Source organism: Ascidia mentula, chromosome 4, assembly GCF_947561715.1.
Source record: "Ascidia mentula chromosome 4, kaAscMent1.1, whole genome shotgun sequence".
Lineage (NCBI taxonomy): Eukaryota > Metazoa > Chordata > Ascidiacea > Phlebobranchia > Ascidiidae > Ascidia > Ascidia mentula.
In genome coordinates this window covers 13,606,927-13,623,724 of record NC_138569.1, presented here as the reverse complement: position 1 = coordinate 13,623,724, position 16,798 = coordinate 13,606,927, and the positions used below count along the sequence as shown (strand labels likewise).

General features: G+C 35.6%; 3 protein-coding genes across 4 annotated transcripts; 1 reads left to right on the top strand and 2 right to left on the bottom strand.

Annotated features, from left to right (window-relative positions):
* Nucleotides 1–223: 223 nt before the first annotated feature.
* LOC145897807 (uncharacterized) lies at nucleotides 224–9,260 on the bottom strand. Of its 2 annotated transcripts, none has more exons than XM_082986253.1 (22): nucleotides 7,855–9,260; nucleotides 7,460–7,583; nucleotides 7,204–7,294; nucleotides 6,266–6,868; nucleotides 6,069–6,125; nucleotides 5,876–5,962; nucleotides 5,592–5,713; nucleotides 5,351–5,486; nucleotides 5,222–5,290; nucleotides 4,954–5,082; nucleotides 4,619–4,716; nucleotides 4,002–4,176; nucleotides 3,727–3,807; nucleotides 3,347–3,442; nucleotides 2,972–3,142; nucleotides 2,718–2,847; nucleotides 2,486–2,614; nucleotides 2,060–2,351; nucleotides 1,651–1,887; nucleotides 1,497–1,569; nucleotides 1,079–1,291; nucleotides 224–765 (listed from the first exon to the last, which is right to left on the bottom strand). In XM_082986253.1, the coding sequence occupies exons 1-22, from the start codon at nucleotides 7,892–7,894 to the stop codon at nucleotides 625–627; spliced, it is 3,294 nt and encodes a 1,097-aa protein (XP_082842379.1). In that variant the 5' UTR covers nucleotides 7,895–9,260; the 3' UTR covers nucleotides 224–624. The 2 variants fall into 2 exon arrangements, with proteins under 2 accessions (XP_082842379.1, XP_082842378.1); XM_082986252.1 differs by having other exon boundaries at nucleotides 7,454–7,583; nucleotides 7,855–9,259.
* A 992-nt stretch (nucleotides 9,261–10,252) lies between these two features.
* LOC145898547 (sodium- and chloride-dependent GABA transporter ine-like) lies at nucleotides 10,253–13,824 on the top strand. The gene is made up of 11 exons (XM_082987049.1): nucleotides 10,253–10,542; nucleotides 10,615–10,749; nucleotides 11,104–11,320; nucleotides 11,430–11,562; nucleotides 11,638–11,772; nucleotides 11,828–11,981; nucleotides 12,049–12,236; nucleotides 12,585–12,728; nucleotides 12,961–13,161; nucleotides 13,228–13,398; nucleotides 13,472–13,824. The coding sequence occupies exons 1-11, from the start codon at nucleotides 10,416–10,418 to the stop codon at nucleotides 13,571–13,573; spliced, it is 1,707 nt and encodes a 568-aa protein (XP_082843175.1). The 5' UTR covers nucleotides 10,253–10,415; the 3' UTR covers nucleotides 13,574–13,824.
* A 700-nt stretch (nucleotides 13,825–14,524) lies between these two features.
* Nucleotides 14,525–16,479, bottom strand: LOC145898129 (melanopsin-like). The gene is made up of 7 exons (XM_082986563.1): nucleotides 16,307–16,479; nucleotides 16,049–16,176; nucleotides 15,629–15,797; nucleotides 15,302–15,530; nucleotides 15,187–15,224; nucleotides 15,056–15,102; nucleotides 14,525–14,730 (listed from the first exon to the last, which is right to left on the bottom strand). The coding sequence occupies exons 1-7, from the start codon at nucleotides 16,477–16,479 to the stop codon at nucleotides 14,525–14,527; spliced, it is 990 nt and encodes a 329-aa protein (XP_082842689.1).
* Nucleotides 16,480–16,798: the final 319 nt, after the last annotated feature.

Sequence of the window (16,798 nt, the reverse complement as noted above, 5' to 3'; positions counted from 1 at the left end):
CTTGCTGTGTACGCCATACAGAGTATAAATATACTTGAAAGTCACCTAGCTTTACTTTTACGCTGTTTTTGGAAGAAAATTTAAATTTAAAAAGTTGAAATTTTCCATGGTTTTTAGAATCGTTCATTCCGTTACAAATTGCGAACCACATGGTGAGAGGAAAGTATGTTTCGGTGAAACTGACAAAACAAACGACACATTTCCAGGTACAGTTATTGTCTGATATTATACAACGTTTATTCGTTCGTCACACAGGGTTAAATCGGGGCACGAATAACTTCAAACAACCACAGCTCGACGTTTTCCACGCCATATATAGCAAAAGTTATGCTGGATTATATGTGTTGTGCATGTTGTCATCTTCCGCTAATCCGCACCAAAGCGCTACTAACGTCAATCTGATTTAGTGGAGGAATAAAGCAAGACAACCAATAGAAAGGAATTATCTACTTGAATAGGGTTATAGATGCATTCAACACACTCCTGTGTGGAATCTATTAAGAAGCGAAATAAATCAAGAAATTGAACTAGAGCGAGACAGTTCAGATATAAAGAGTAATCTTTACGATGCTGTTTCAATGGCAGCGTCTGGCCCCGCAAAAATCATTCAATTGAGAAGAGACTTCAATCGACGACCATGCATTCAGACACTTCGCTCTTTGCCCGACCAGACTTCTCGTCCTTATTTGCCTTGGCCCCCTCACTTGATGCTGCCTCCAGTTTAGTGGCCACCAATTCAACAGCAACATTTTCGACGACATTGTCCTTTAAAAAAAAAAAGTTGGATAAAATCCAAGGGTTCTGTTTTTATTTAAGTTGAAAAATTCACAGTTGATTTAAACTTGTTGCACATTGAGCAAAGAAAACAGTATTAAGTTGAAGCTTTGACGCGATTTAATTTAGGTATTTGCAATAAGAGCGATTTACAGTTGAATGACGCGCCTTGCAGCGTCAGTAGCAAATTGACATAATTAACATTCGAAATTTTTCTCGCTCAATATCAAGTTTAAATGTAATATATTTTTTTGTAATGGCGAGAATGACTTTGGGCAAACGTAAGCCAACTTGTTCAATCTACCTTTCGGGATTCTTCCTTTTGCATGCCGAAAAAGTTCTTAAAAGCATCGTGAGTTGGGACTCCATACACTGTAGTGTGCGGGGGAACCTCGTTCATTTCTTCCCATGCTTGTGTGTTTCCTAGAGCAATGGTTGTCAATTCCACACGACGCGGTTCTTGTTGTTCTTGAACAAACTTTTGCCGCGAGCTTTCAATCAGTTCCTCTGCCGACACCTAGCGGCAAAACGAAACTTCATTTACTTTTTTTTGGTCGACTTTTTCTGCCTTACATCTGAACATTTATTTACGGATGTTTTTCGTCAGTGCGTTTGTAACTTCATGGGACTGCAACTACATTATTGTAAAAAAATGGTTCCGAAAAATATGTTGACTAATTTTGCGCTTACACATTTTTTAATATTGATTTTTTGTAAATTACCTTGCTTGTGGCGAATATATTGATTGAGGAGTTGGAAGTTTGTGAACCTTGTTTTTCTTTTTCTTCAAGACCTCTGTAAAAAATTAATTTGGTCTGCTATGTATGTACCAACATATTTAGCAAACCTAACATATACGAAGGTAAGATAAACAACCTTTTTATACAGTTGGAAAGCAAAGCTTCGGCAGAAACTTTTGCAGTGAACTTGTTAATGTTCATCTTTGCCACTACAGGTGCAGATTCCTTTGCTTCAGTCGATGTTGGGGGATTGTTGTCGACCAAGAGACCCAACTTAATATCGGGTACTTTTGTAATGTATTCCCAGGTACATGGGATCAGAAACTTTTCCCGATCGAGGGAGTACTTCTGGAATACATCATCCAGCACAAACCTGTGAATATTGCATAACTTTGAATCATAACCGGTAAAAATTTTTATAAGCAACTCATTGCCCGACAGCAACGAGCAAAACTTCAGTTTCCAAACATCCAATCTTGGTGATAATACACAAATTTACAAATCGCAATAAAAAAAACTTTCGCAAAAACATAAAAATTACTGACCAGCAAGAACGTGATAAAGTTTCTCTTCGACCATAAACTCCAATTTCTTTGATTTTCTTTAAAACTTGACTCTTAGGGATCCAAAATGGACCTTTGTCAACAGGAGTGAATATGGTTACATCTGCCAGGCTTCCATTGGCTGAAATTTCACCAATCTTTCCCCCTGGTTTAGGAGAGACTGATTGTGGACGATGTGGCGAAGAGCCACGAGATTTGCAGAATCCAGGAGGAGGAGGAGGAACAAGTATATCCGACACCTCTTTGTCGGTTGAGGTACAATTACTTCCTGTTTCTGTGAAAAGAGAAAGACGTCATTGTTCAGCGCTGATGTAATTATTAACTTCTCTATTTTTTTCTGCGCAAATAAAATAAAACCTTGAGAAAGATTCGAACATCACCAAATTGTTTGGAATTTTAATCTCTTACCCATGTTCGTGTCAGTGTTTGCTGCCATTTTGCTTTCGTTTGCTTTCTGCCAGTAAGCCTGAAACTCCTTGACAAGTCGCTGTGCACTATGAGGGTTGCCATGCAACATTCGGATCAAATCAGGCATGGCTAAAAATAATTGTTTGTTTTCAAGCAAAAGCAAAAAACAGCAACCTGGTGATAAACTAGGCAACCAACTAAGTTTCTAAATACGATTGGTGTTATAACAGACCTTCATCTGGTACATTTCTTGGCTGTTTAGGTGGTTTGGAAACTTCAGCTTTGACGCGAGGTGTTCGAGGAACAGGAGTTTGTAAAGAGTCCAGATCTATTGATGTCTGTGTTTCATCAAATAACATAATCTGGAAATAAAAACAAGAGCATGAGTAACAACAAATAAACTACAACTATGAACAGTCTTATGTATTAATATCAACTAATCTACACCAAAACCTACAACGTTGGGGCAAAAAGTAATGTAGATACCTTATACTCATCTAGTGTTTGCAAATGCCTCTTATTAACGTTTTCCTGGATGTCAGGCCAAACACAACCAATGATTAATGGAGTAAGGACTTTAATCTTCTGCTTGAAGGAGTTTTCAAATTCTTGTTGCTTCATTTTAAGTTTTTGTTCCGACACATCATTTTCTTCACCCTAACAAAAACAAATAAAATTTCTCCATTTGCAGTTTTGTCAAAAATTAGTCTTAATCTTATAATCATAGTCTTCTGGATGAAAGTTGTATAATTATCAAGCAAACATTAGTAACCACATATTATCATTTGGTAAAATTACAATACTGTATTAGCATGTTTAAATATTATTTAAGTGTTCACTTAACACAAATAAAATACATACATCTGCATCAATTCCTTCATCATCTGACAAATATCCATGGGGAACAAAAAATCCATCTCCCTCGTCCTCATCTTCATCTTTCTCAATTTCTTCCTCCTTAAATTCAATCCTTATTTAGATGTATGGTCGAACATTAGTTAAAACCCTTACACAAATACTGTAACTACATCAGCGATGATATATTGTTAAGTTACAAGTAATCACATTTTTTGGAAGTCATAAGCCTTGTTCGAGTGTTTTGTTATTTAATCATGTACTGCTGGTACAAATAGATTTAGACTGTTTCCAATTTCGTTACTTACATTACTTATAAACAGAAATAATGGCCAGAAAACTAAAGTGAGATTAGTTAATGCTGGTGGACATCAGTGTTGACTTACCCCATCACTGTTAGCAATATCTTCGCCTTCTCCAGGGTCCTCCCACTCATCATCAGAATCAACATCGTAATCAAACAAATCCTTTTCAACAACAAACTTGTCATATACATATAAGGTACACCTTGAAAAGACACTTAAGGTCTCCAATTAGCAGTTATCAAGGTACTCTGCAATTTCCCACTTGGGGTTGTGAAATTTTGTATGTACACTCCACACAAATTTGCATCAAAAACATTGATCTGATACTTTTCATAGATGCAAATCAAACTTCTTACATTATCTTTTTGGAAAGGTGATTTTCCTTTTATAACCTTGCTTGATTTCCTCCAAGTGCCAAAGTACGGTGGCCGATTGTTCTCAGAAAACTGCAGGAACTTTGCTTTCAGTGGTTTTAAAGATGAAACACTGTTTTCATCCATAGCAATAACTTCAAGACCATCATCAGTAAGACTACAAACAGTTACATGTAAATATACAACTTCATATGTAAATATTGCTCAAATGAATTTTGTCTTGATTATCTGCTATTATTAAAAATCACTAAAAAATGCTAATAAATTAAATTATCTAATCAGAAAACAACAGTAATATAACCATGAAAAGTTTGACGCTTTTTTTTATTCTGCAAATCATGCCATTTTTCAAAAAAATATTTCTTAACTTTCAATTATCGGTGAAGAATAGGAGCAGGATGTATCAACACAGAAAAGATTCTGATTTGACTACATCGCATTACTTAAAAATAATCCAAGTCCTTTCATCCAATATTTGGCCATATTAATTTGGAATTAGCTACTACAATTTTAAATTCTTCAGTCGGTTGTGTGGCTTTATATTGGATTTGGAACAAATACACCTAAATATGTTCATATAATAAAAACAAAGCACTAACCTCAATAATTTGTTACGCTTATGTGGTATTGTGGATGCACTTTTTTCAAGTTTCCTTTTTCCGGCTTTGATATCATGCACATACAGTTCACTGTGTATCTACAAAATATATTGAAAAACTTTCTGTTGACATTTTTTGCCATGGGTGAAAAATGTTTTACAACAGCGCTTTTTTTATATTTTTGATGTCACACATATTGCTTTGGTTGGTTTCGTTAAAAGACAGGTAATAATCTGGTCTAACTAAAACACACTAATCAAAACAAAACACATGCAGAATTTAAAATTAACCATTCAAACAGCATTAGCCAGTATTTAAACCAGTTCTGTATGTACCTGATTTTTAAGGAGGCTATCCAATGCATGTATTCTGCTTGATGAAAGAGTTTTTCTTGTGGATGGAGCTAGAAACATGTCCTCCTTTAATTGAAACTGGACAAAATCTCCAATGCTTCGACGCAAAACCTGTATATATATACAAAATGTGTATAACACACACACATATATATATATATATATTAGTGCACATAGATTAAACAAAAAACTTAATTTTACCATTTGGGATATTTTCCATCTAACAATGTGAAACATGAAACTGACATACCCTCTTTCCACTTGATGGTGAAGTAAAAAAATTTTTGAAAGTCGATGCTTGCTTTTCTTTAATACGTTTCTAATGAAAACAAAGTACATATACTACAGTCAGAACTTTATGTAAAAACTTCTTTCTCACCTTTTCCTCATCAGACTTCTGCTTCTCTTCCAAAATTCTTTGTTTTTCTAATTCCTTTTGTTTGCGTTCTTCTTCTTTTTTTTCTTTCTCTCTTATTCGCTCCTCTTCTTTTCGTTCCTTCTCCAAGCGCTTTGCTCTTAAAAAAACACAAACATGAAAAAAGTTTATCTTTTGTTAAAATACATATTAAAATACATGAAAACGAAATATTGTTTATCCATAACCATTTCAATTAACTTACTCTTGCTCAGCCTTTTTCTTGTCCTGTTCTTCCTGTTTCTTCTTCAGCTTATCTTCTTTTATTCGGTCCAACTCTTCTTTCTTTTTCCGTTTCTCTTCTTCCCTTTGAGCCTTTTCTTCTTCCTGTAGAAATTACTATTTCAATACCATGACAAATTTGCCTTCTGGTTTAAAACATTTTTTACACAACATAGCAAAGAAAATTTATTTCTGATTGATAGAAATGCGAAGATTTTTTAAAATACTATTCACACAAATGAGAAACTGGACTAGTGAGCTTCTTACCTTCTTTTTCTTTTGTTCCAGTTTCTCCATTTCTTTCAAATGCTTTTCTTCCTCTTTTAATTTTTTTCTTTCTTCCCTTTCTTGCTCCTTGATTATTAAATAAACAAAACATAATTTTACAGCAGATTCACAAGTTGGTTTATAGAAACATGACCACACTTTAAAATAACATAGTAGTGAAAAATAATTTTACCCTCTCTTCCTTTTTCTTTATAACTTCAGAATTTGTTTTTCTCGCACTTCTTTGTTTCTACAAAACATGTCACGAAATCACTATTCTGCTACACTTAAAAACTTTGGTGTTACTTATAAAATAAACGATAAAATACTAATTGCCTTGCAAAAGATAAACATAGTGACACAATAAGAATTTAAGCATATACAGCTTACCGGAGAAGGTTGCTTCTTCACTGAGGGTGGTGATAGAGAATGACTTCTTGTGATAGAACTTCCTTTGGCTGGTGAAACATCTTTTTGGTTGTTACTCAGATTGTTGTCAACATTCTCAACACTGATGTTTGCAGGAAATTCAACATCCATAATTTTCCCGGTGTCTTGAGGGGTATTGGCCTTTTCATTGCTTTTATTAAAATTGTTTGGTTCCGAGTCACTGTCAATAACTTCTATAGCATTATCATCAGCAGAAGTATCCATTTGCTTTTCACCATTTTTTGATGTATTTAACATTTCCAAAACAGAGCGACGTGGTTTTTTTGGTCTGCTTTCATTGTCATTAGGAGATTCTACAATAACAACTGGAGCACTACTAATCCCAGCAGATGACATGAAAAGAGATTTGCTAACTTCAATTTCTAAAGTATCAGCTTCTGATTTATTCACTGCATCAGGTTTTGGGGATTTTGATCTCCTTCTTTTTTTTGAATCACGAAGTAAGGAACTTTCAATGAAAGCCTCTTTTTGGTTCACCGCCTGGTGGATGACTGTGCTGATAGCATCATCTATATTTTGATCCACCTTTGATTCAACCTTTGTCTGTGCAAAAAGTTTAATTTCAATTAAAATATTGATGAAGCAAGATCAAGCTCGCGAAAGCTCGTGCGGATAAAGTTGTTTAACAGTCAGTCTCTTATCAAAACAGTGCACCAGCAAGTACTATAGGTATAGACCAGAGACTGACATGGCGCATTGGAGAAATTGAGTTAAAATATTGTAATTTTGGTGGTCATTGAGGATGCAACATTGGCAGCACTTCCCACCTGATCATCAAATTAACTACTAGTCATAGCTAAATTTTACCAAAATTGTTTTTATTAAACTAACTATACAGAAGTTGGAATACTTAAAATAGTTCAACTCTGAAGGTTTACCTCAATGTCGCTATCAGAATGAATGCTAGTGGAAATTTCAGGACATTGAATAGTTGCATGTACATCCACTTTTACCTGTATCTCATTTGCACTACAAAAAGAAGTTGGTTTTTACACATAAAAGAACATTTAAATGTAAATATATGACAAATCCAGTGATGTAAACATTGTTATGATGCAGCCTATAGTTTTTTTTCTTTTTTAACAACAAATTACAAACAACTCTGTTGTGGCTATTTTTTGTTTTTACCCGTACACATTTTCTTTATCATTGTGAGACCCTGGTTGCACTTGTTGCAGCTGATGAACTTTGTGTTCCTGTACACTTCCCTGGTTTGAAACTGATTTTGAAAGGGGCAGTTTGCCAAATGATAAGCGTGCTGCAAACAATGTAGGCAATTTATTGAGGACACACACATATATTTCGGCTAAATACATGCCAGATTGAAAAGTTTGTAATTTGCATTAGGGATACTTTATACATCATGTAGGCCTATATATTAATTTTATTGCCAATCCGCACAAAATGAAGCAATACATTAATGAACGAAAAATTAAGGCTTCACAACATTTTTTTTAATTTGGTACAAATGTTCATTAACAGAAAAATCGTTACAACAACATGATCTCCTGAAAAATATTTACACATACCTTGTTTTAACTTTTTTGCAGGCACTATAACGTCTGTCATATTTATCTAATACAACCTATTTGGGAAATCTTTTTATTAACAATGTAACGTGTTTATATCTGTAGAAAGGTAAATGTCACGGTGTAAAATACTTCACTAGGTTTTAACAGAAATCATTTTAACCAAAATTTAGATCAAGTATCCTGCAGGGTGTACTGCTTTTCGGCTAAAACTCATCCCGAAAGAAGTCTTTGTGGGAACCGGGAATCGAAATTTTTGTTAAACTTGGCGCGAAAGGGATGTATGCTTAGTCATGCGGAACGTCTCTGAAATAAGTCAAAAGATTGATGAAAAAATACACCACAAGAATAAAATACAAGTAATATCACCCACAATATTCATAATTCGTACGATCTAAAAATAGTTTTTGATACATGGTTTAAAGTACAAAACATTCTAAAAGAGTAATTATATCTGGTTTACAGAAACGCGAAGCGAAGCGCATGCCGTGATTTGTTCTTTTCAAAAGCGACTTGCGCTTGGCTGGGTCTGTTTGCATCGCTTTGCTCGTTGCCTTCCACGCGTTTCACTATGATCGCGATGTTTCCAATATGCTGGAGGGTACAAGTGTTGAAATATTTAGTTCAACCATATACAACATCATATTAAACTGGAGATTCAACAAAGTGTAAAAAGCTTTTTGTTTTAATGACTACAAATTTGGTCTAAAGATAAGCAAGCTGTACAAAAAGACGTCAAACAGGATTGGGATTAATAAACGCCAAAGGGAAACAATTACTCACTTAACTTAATATTGTAGTTGAAGCATTATAATTGTTAATATGTTATTGTTATTTGTTCGTTTACAACCATAAAAATTGGCATGGTAATACGCTTTTAATAAAAACACTTTTGTGTTTGGTGATTTTTTTACGTTGCTGCGGTTGGATAACTCTCTAATCCAAAGTAACTATTTCTGTTAAAACTTCGTTACTCTTTTTCAATTCAATTAGCTTTGGCCGGGTTGGCCGGGTTGGTGACCAAAATGACGAAATTTCTTTTGGACTAGATTTTGAGTCAGATGAGTTCATGAACCTAAAAAAAATAACATATATAGGCTATCAGGAATTACCACGAAAATACAGAAGCATTATTAAACTTGAAAACTCATCTTGGAAGCTAGATCAAGCTCGCGAAAGCTCGTGCAAATTGGCTACAATGTTTAACAGTTAACTCTCTTATCAAAACAGTGCACCAGCAAGTACTATAGTTATAGACCAGAGACTGACACGGCGCATTGAAGAAATGAACTTATCTTACATGGCCGAAAATAAACCTCTATAAAGCTCATGTGAAGGAGCTTCAATAATAACGTAACTTATAAGTTTGAGAATTGATTCTGGGAATCATTTCCCATTCTGTTGCAATTTGGCCCTGAACATTTCCACCTTATTATATATATAACAACTGTCTAGGAAACTTTCGTTTCAGGTTAAAATCTTTTAGTCTTATTTAATTAGACATATATATTTCGCTTCGTTATAAGCATCATCAGTGTCTTATTTGATTCTATTTGAATAAGACACTGATGATGCTTTTAACGAAGCGAAATATATATGTCTAATTAAAGAAGACTGAAAGATTTTAACCTGAAACGAAAGTTTCCTAGACAGTTGTTAACTTATAAGTTGAAAGCAAAGTAACACTTGCCTGAAAGAAGTGAACACAAGTTTTGTTTGATTAATATTAAAAAGGAGTTAAAATACAACTACAACATTAGAAGTTTGACATATATAGATCAGATAAAAGCATAGAGTTGGCACGGTCAGTGAAAACCCGGCCGACCCTGACGAACCCGGCCGACCCTGCCAACTCAGCCGACCCTGCCAACCCGGCCAGTCTTGCAAACTTGGCCGACCCGCTTTTCCAAATAACTCCTTAAAACTTTCCCAACTGATTTCGCTTTACGTATTGATAGTGACCGGAGACTGTGTCAATCTTAAATTTGTTACCCCGAAAACAGTGGCGAAAAATGTGGTGGTAAATGACATAATCACAGCTTCCAATATAGTAACTAAACACTTATTAGTAGCATTCCCATCGCCATTCAAATTTCCAGTGCCAGTATCTGCGCGACTGGATTATTGTGTTCAGCAGACCGTAGCAGCATGGTCCTTGGTGGCAGCGCAGCGATACAGTTCGTTGTGGTCGTCAGTTCGTTCAAACTTGTAAGCCGAGTGGGTGTTTTGTTGTTGGTGGGAGTAAACGTTATCTATCGCATTTTGTACGCTGTGCCTCGTTTCCTAAAACCGAGACGAGTAACTGAGATAGGAAGGAAACAGACTTCAGCACGATGTGCTTATGTTCACTTCACTGTAACTGCGTTTATTTTAGAGTAATGCATTTTTTTCCAGAACACATGTTGGCAGGAAACTGGTTAAGTGTGCCAGCACACTTTTAGTTGTTAAAAGTTTCTGTAACGTTCAGTGTAAAATGTTACCAGTTACAATTGTGATTTGTTAAATTTCTTAAACTTGGTCGGTGAAAAGTTGCCAGGAAAGTTAAATAGTTTGATTAGAAAATGACCGACGTTGAAACGCGAGCTCGATGGAATAGCAAGCCTCAGTTTCTTCTAGCATGTGTTGGTTATGCTGTTGGCTTGGGAAACATTTGGCGGTTTCCCTATCTCTGTTTTAAAAGTGGCGGTGGTAAGTTGTTGTCGATGCGCGTCAGTTTGAGGCGCAATGAAGCATAACGAGAGTTTTTCCTTTTTAACGCAGGTGCCTTTTTGCTTCCTTACTTGACTATGCTGGTGGTTTGTGGAATTCCCCTTTTGTATTTGGAAATGGCGATTGGCCAATTTACAAGATTTGGACCCGTGCGTGCTTTCGCTCTTTTGTGCCCCTTAATGAAAGGTATGGGATACATTTGTACTATTTTTGCTGAATTTTTCACTTAAGGTTTTAGATTTCCTCAACTTTTTCTAACAAAATTTCCAGTATCACGAGAAGAGTTTTTTTAAATCGTACGTTCTCTCCGCGAAAACAAAACGAGTAGAATTTACCCACTCTATGACGAAAGGCTTTGTTTCCGCTGTAGCGTCTTTAGCATATAACCGAATCCTTTATCTGTCAAACCATTTCCTTTCTACCACTGCCATGTTGTAAGTCGGAAACCAACAGAATTTCGCTTTCCGTGTAGCGTGTTTAAATATTCATAAATTACTTTAAAAAAAGTGTTGAAATAATTTGCAAAACTCCTTGTTTCAGGAGTTGGCGTGGCCACAGTTGTGATAAGTTTCATATTGTGCACCTACTATAACGTAATAATTGGGTGGGCGATCTATTATCTCTTCAATTCGTTTAATTCCGTTTTACCATGGTACGGTTGTAATGAAACGTGGAGCAGTCCGAACTGCGTGGAAAGGGTAAATGCTTCCCTCAACTCATCAGCACAAGTTATATCTGCGCCTCAAGACTTTTTCGAGTAAGTGATTCATTTGTGTACCCCTCACTGATATTATATCCTGGTCATTTAAACATTTGTGAAATGAAATAATCTGTTTGATGTTTGCCAAAATGCGGTGTCTTTTCAGTCGAGTGGTGTTGGCAAAAACAGCGGGTATTGATGACATGGGAAGCATGCAATGGAAAGTTTTTGGATGCTTCGTTTTGGCTTGGATAATTGTGTATGGATGCATTTTCAAGGGAATCAAATCTGCTGGAAAGGTTTGTAATCCTGCTGGTGTTTTTCGTCATAAATGAAACAAGGTTAGCACAAAGCTGCCTTTGTATAATTTTTAGGTTGTGTACTTCACTGCGACTTTCCCCTACTTTCTTTTAATTGTCCTGCTGGTAGCAAGTGTTACGCTTCCCGGAGCTGTGAATGGAATTCTTTACTTCCTTAGGCCTGTTTGGTCACAACTCTTGAACGCAGAGGTAGTTTTTATCACGTCAGGATCTTTTTGACAAAAATAGCTTTGCGCCATTTCAGGTTTGGGTCAATGCTGCCGCCCAAAACTTTAACTCGATTGGCATAAGCTTCGGTTCATTGGTTGCGTTTGCCAGCTACAATCCAAGAAACAACAACATTTTAAAGGACACTCTCTTTATTTCGTTGGTGAACAGCTTTACAAGTATGTTGGCAGGTAAGAAAATTTGTAAATTCCCGGAATAAAGCAGTATATTTACAAAGAAGTATTTTGCAATTTGTAGGTTTTGTCATATTCTCTGCAATGGGACACATGTCTTTTATACTTGACAAACCCATAGAAAAAGTTGCTACTCAGGGTCCTGAACTCGTTTTTATTGTTTATCCTCAAATTTTCGCCAACTTACCATGTCCGCCGATATGGGCGTTTATGTTTTTTTTCATGTTGATTTGTCTTGGAATTGACAGTCAGGTATGTTTCGTTACCATAACTAACAAATGTGAAGTTTTCACCTGTGTCACGCATAACAAGTGGCGTTGGAAAAAGGTCGATTTTGGAACGAAAATATTGAATATCTTTACTAACGCCTTTCTACGTCAGGTTGTTTTTCCCCAATACCTGAAACTTAGTGGCTGTTTCGCTACTGATTTCAAATGCGATTTCGACGAACTAAACACGAAAATTATTTCGCAACAAGTCTCTCACTTTTGCGTCAAGCTTGCACAAAATATCAATTATGGAGTTATTTGTATATTGATTGGTATTTTACATGCACTTATATTAAAAACGAACTTGTTTTTTTCATAACAAATACCTCAGTTTGCAATGGTTGAAGTTGTCAATACGACTGTAATGGATTCAGTCTACTCCAAAAAGTTGATGCGGGTTTTCAAAAGGAAAGAGTTGCTATCGCTTGCCATTTGTCTTGTTGCATTTTTTCTTGGAATTCCAAATCTCATGCAGGTTAAAACTGCATTACTTGTTTATTTGTTGGTAGTCTAAACACTTCAGGGAATTATTATTAATCTATTGCAATTGCCGTGACGATGTTTTACCTCTTTTTTATTACCACAATAATAAAAACGTCAAAGCGAAATATAAGCAATAAAGCCGACATATTTTACCTGGAAATGTTTCAATTATTGTAGCACTTTATTATGTTTATAATGAGTATTCATATACACCTTTATGTCAGGGAGGAATATACGTGTTTACCCTGTTGGATCAATACACAGCTATTGTTTCCCTCATGTTTTTGGCTTTCTTTGAGGTGATAGCAATTTGTTGGATATATGGAGGTTGGCAAGTGGCGGCTAATGTCAGAGAAATGACTGGCAGAGCACCCGCAAAATTCTTTACCGTTTGTTGGGTGTTCATATGTCCAATTTTGATAGGGGTATGCACAACTGATCAGATTATTCGCAAACTACGAACACTTATTACGTTATTTCTCTCTTTTCAGGTCATTTTAATTTTTAGCATCATTCAATACAAACCTGCAAGGTACGGTAAAACGTATTTTTTTCCTACTTGGGCAAATGTGATTGGATGGTTTGTGGCACTTGCGTCAATGATGTGCATTCCTGTGGGAGCCATTAGCACCCTTTTGAGTTATGAAGGTTCTTTTTTTGAGGCATGTATTGTAATTATAAGTGTGTGACGACAAGTTATCGATGATTTCACAATTCGAACTTTTGTTTTCATAGAGACTGAAGAAGTCCATGAAACCAATCATCTCGTCGGAAGATTTTACTGACGATCAGTTCAAAATGACACACAACTCGGAAAAACTTTTGGATGCAAAATAGTCTTGGAACTGGAAGTTTTTAGCCAATTTTTTCTTTGAAAATTAGCTCTAACTTAGCTAATTTTGCTTGTGTTTTATAAACATATATATTACTATGCAGGAACTTATATTAACAATTTTGTAGAAAGTAGGCTTCGTTGTACATTGTAATAAACTGCAAAGAATTATTATTTACCCTTATTTAAGGGTGTTGTGAAGATGCAAAATACTTGCGCGTGGAAAATCTCAAATAAGAAGGCAAAAGCTATGATACGGGACATATCAGCAGACTTTTTAAACACACACCTGTTTTAACTATCAGTGCTGTTACCAGCGGGCAGACGTAGAAAAAGTTTCATACAATTTACCAATATTTCACAGCGGCAAAATGTGATGTAAGATGAAAATCTAGTTTCTGTAGTTTTTGCCTTGAGGCAATGCTATTGTAAAAAGACTCTGTGCCAGTTATATGCTGGGAGTTGCCCCAAAACTTTTAAATACCTTGCTGTTCGGATGTGGTGCCAATCAAAAAGAAAAATTTCCACTGATATGGATATGGCAAAGATTGGAAATACCCGCTCTGCGCATAATGTAATGTTTCCAATATCAAGCAGCGAGCGCATGCGCACCATGTAGTGGCTCTTTGTGTTTACGCCACCACGGTAATCATTGGTTTTCTTATTTATTGTTCAAAAATGCGACATACCAACTTTCATAAACTGATACAGTCACATGTGCATCCTTAGACAACAAGTTTTAACCTGCTATGGTTTTGGTCAATCGCCGTGATAATATTCTCAACATATTTACTGTTTCTATAAAGTGGGCATTAGTGATGTAAGCCAAAGAGCTGTGAATACACGAGGCCTTTGCAAACACAAAGGTGACAATTGTTAAAAGTACGTTTGTGTTATACCCCAATAAATTCATGATGACAATCACGGTGAAAGGAAGCCATGATAAAGTAAATAAACTAAGTAACACGATGACCGTTTTGAGGATGGCAAGCCCTTGGAGGTCTTGTACGCTGTTGAAGGATGAAGAACACTTCAACAACCTTTTGCTTAAACGAGGAGTTGATGTTTGAATTGTCAGTGAGGATAACTTGGTCTGTCTTGTTTCCTTTGATTCTTTCGCATTTCGCTGCGGTCCAGTGGTAATGGTGCAAGTATGGCCTTTCTAAGTGAATTCAGATAAAAAGGTTGGGTATTATATTTCAATTTAGGTTAAAGTTATTTCAAATACTTCGCTCATTCGATTTCCTTCCCTGGCGTTGGTATTTTCAAGAAAAATCCCAGAATTTTTGGCTGTAGAAGCGCGGAAGCCGTTAAATGGCTGTTACAGTTTTGTTTGTCCTTTCGATTGCGTTCATTGTGTTAATTAAATTGTATTCTCTTTGTAAAGAATTTACCAAAATATATCACAAAACACAACTCAATACAAAATGTGGAAAGATTTTGAAATTAAAATTGGCCATTTTTGTAAAATACAGAAGTTTTAATACCTTTTGCTCCCGATTGAAATAGTGAATTCACGGCTTGTTTTCGTCTGCTGCAAATTGATAGTGTAAGAATGTATGAGACTACAGTAACAGTGCAATTGGACACAAAATGAGGTTTATTAAAACAAACTTACCTCAGGAGCTCTCTTTCAGTTAAAACAATTCTGTTTGTCTGAACATATGGGTTTTATAGTTCAGAGTATGTTATTACCGCCCTTTTCATCACCAGCAAAACCATCGTTTACTTACTTTATGCATGGCCAAAGATCTTGTGCTATCTTGCACAGAGATGTAAATCCGAATCAGACAATAGCAAATGAAAACAAGGGGGCAGAAAAAGACGAATACGCACATCGATATGACGAAAAGCTGGTTGGCCACGGATGTCGTAAATCGATCAAATATACAGCACGGCAATAATTGTTCCTTAATATAGTTTGGAACAAAGGGAGTAAGTGGTGGAGTACTCCATGCAAAGCTGCATAAAAAGTAAGCCATGTGTCGAAAAATCATTTTAAAACATATTATGAAATTGAGTACCAATCTTCAGTGTATCAGCATAAAAAAATGCCTTGCCTGTACATCCAAATGAGCACGAGCATAAGATTTGGGTTGTGATGGAAGAGTTTGCACCAAGTCTTCTTCCGACAGATGACATGGTATCTCTCAGCCAACATGGCGGTAATTGTCATTATAACTGAAATGTGAACTGATGTAACGACAAATCCATTTGCAGAACATCTATCTGAAACGACAATATTTTAAGGCATTGAACATCACTAAAATCAGCTACAAATAAGTCATGCAATTATTCATTTTATCCTTTATTCCTGAACATCTCATTTTGTTTATTGACGCTGACAACTTTTTTTGAAACTTGCTGGTATGATTCATAAACTAGTTATTTGTTGAAATGTTTGGAAATATAATATCATTAGCTTGTTTTTTATTGGTGCCATTTATTATATTTTCAGACACTGTTTCTAAAAAGCTTACATTGCCAGATGAAATTTCCCCTCAGTATATTTACTGCGATTCCTCCAGCAATAAAACCCAACACAAGGTTTCCAAAAGCAAGATTAATCGTATAAAGGTTTGCCGCCTTCTTGCGTAGGCGATGAACTCTAAAGTCAAAAAAAGCAATGACTTAGAAATGGTCAAATACCTGATCAATCTTCTAATTTTGTGAATTATGTCTTCAACATAATTATATACCATAAAATTATCGAAATTATTTTGCGTATTGTTATATACCTCCAAAAACTTGCGATAACCAGTGTGTTTCCGGCGATAGAAATTAAGCTTGTGAATAGAAAAAGAGCGGCCATTGCGTACATGACCTCATCGCTTATCGGGTGCACATACGCTTCGGGAAATGATGAATTCAACAAATAAAAACTTTTATTCACTTCCACTGATTTGTTCATTGTGAGATGGCGAAAACAATGTTAGTCACTGCGAATGTAATACTCCATTAAACTTTTTAGAATCCCCTATTTTTAAATCACTAGTAACTCCTTAGGAAGTGTTTTAACCCACATTATGCAGAATGTCATCTATAACTTATACAGATGTAGTGAAGTTGTGGTGATGATCAGTAATAAAACGACAAACTGCAGTATATTGTCAAGTAGATCTACTAAAATAAAGAATTGATGATAAACGCGTATTTTATCGTACTTTTACTTAAATGTAGGCGAAGATGTTGAATTACCACAAAACATTTATTCTCACCACCAACATTTT

What these genes read in the sequence shown, in the direction of transcription:
- LOC145897807 (XM_082986252.1), bottom strand. Translation starts at nt 7,894, where the DNA reads ATGACAGACGTTATAGTGCCTGCAAAAAAGTTAAAACAAG. An exon ending in TGCAAAAAAGTTAAAACAAG is followed by an intron (nt 7,584 to 7,854) that starts GTATGTGTAAAT and finishes CATTGTTTGCAG; the next exon opens with CACGCTTATCATTTGGCAAA. An exon ending in CACCTTTCCAAAAAGATAAT is followed by an intron (nt 3,808 to 4,001) that starts GTAAGAAGTTTG and finishes GTTGTTGAAAAG; the next exon opens with GATTTGTTTGATTACGATGT.
- LOC145898547 (XM_082987049.1), top strand. Translation starts at nt 10,416, where the DNA reads ATGACCGACGTTGAAACGCGAGCTCGATGGAATAGCAAGCCTCAGTTT. An exon ending in GCGCCTCAAGACTTTTTCGA is followed by an intron (nt 11,321 to 11,429) that starts GTAAGTGATTCA and finishes GTGTCTTTTCAG; the next exon opens with TCGAGTGGTGTTGGCAAAAA. An exon ending in TATGTCCAATTTTGATAGGG is followed by an intron (nt 13,162 to 13,227) that starts GTATGCACAACT and finishes CTCTCTTTTCAG; the next exon opens with GTCATTTTAATTTTTAGCAT.
- LOC145898129 (XM_082986563.1), bottom strand. Translation starts at nt 16,479, where the DNA reads ATGAACAAATCAGTGGAAGTGAATAAAAGTTTTTATTTGTTGAATTCA. An exon ending in GTGCTCATTTGGATGTACAG is followed by an intron (nt 15,531 to 15,628) that starts GCAAGGCATTTT and finishes CTTTTTATGCAG; the next exon opens with CTTTGCATGGAGTACTCCAC. An exon ending in ACTGAAAGAGAGCTCCTGAG is followed by an intron (nt 15,103 to 15,186) that starts GTAAGTTTGTTT and finishes ATCAATTTGCAG; the next exon opens with CAGACGAAAACAAGCCGTGA.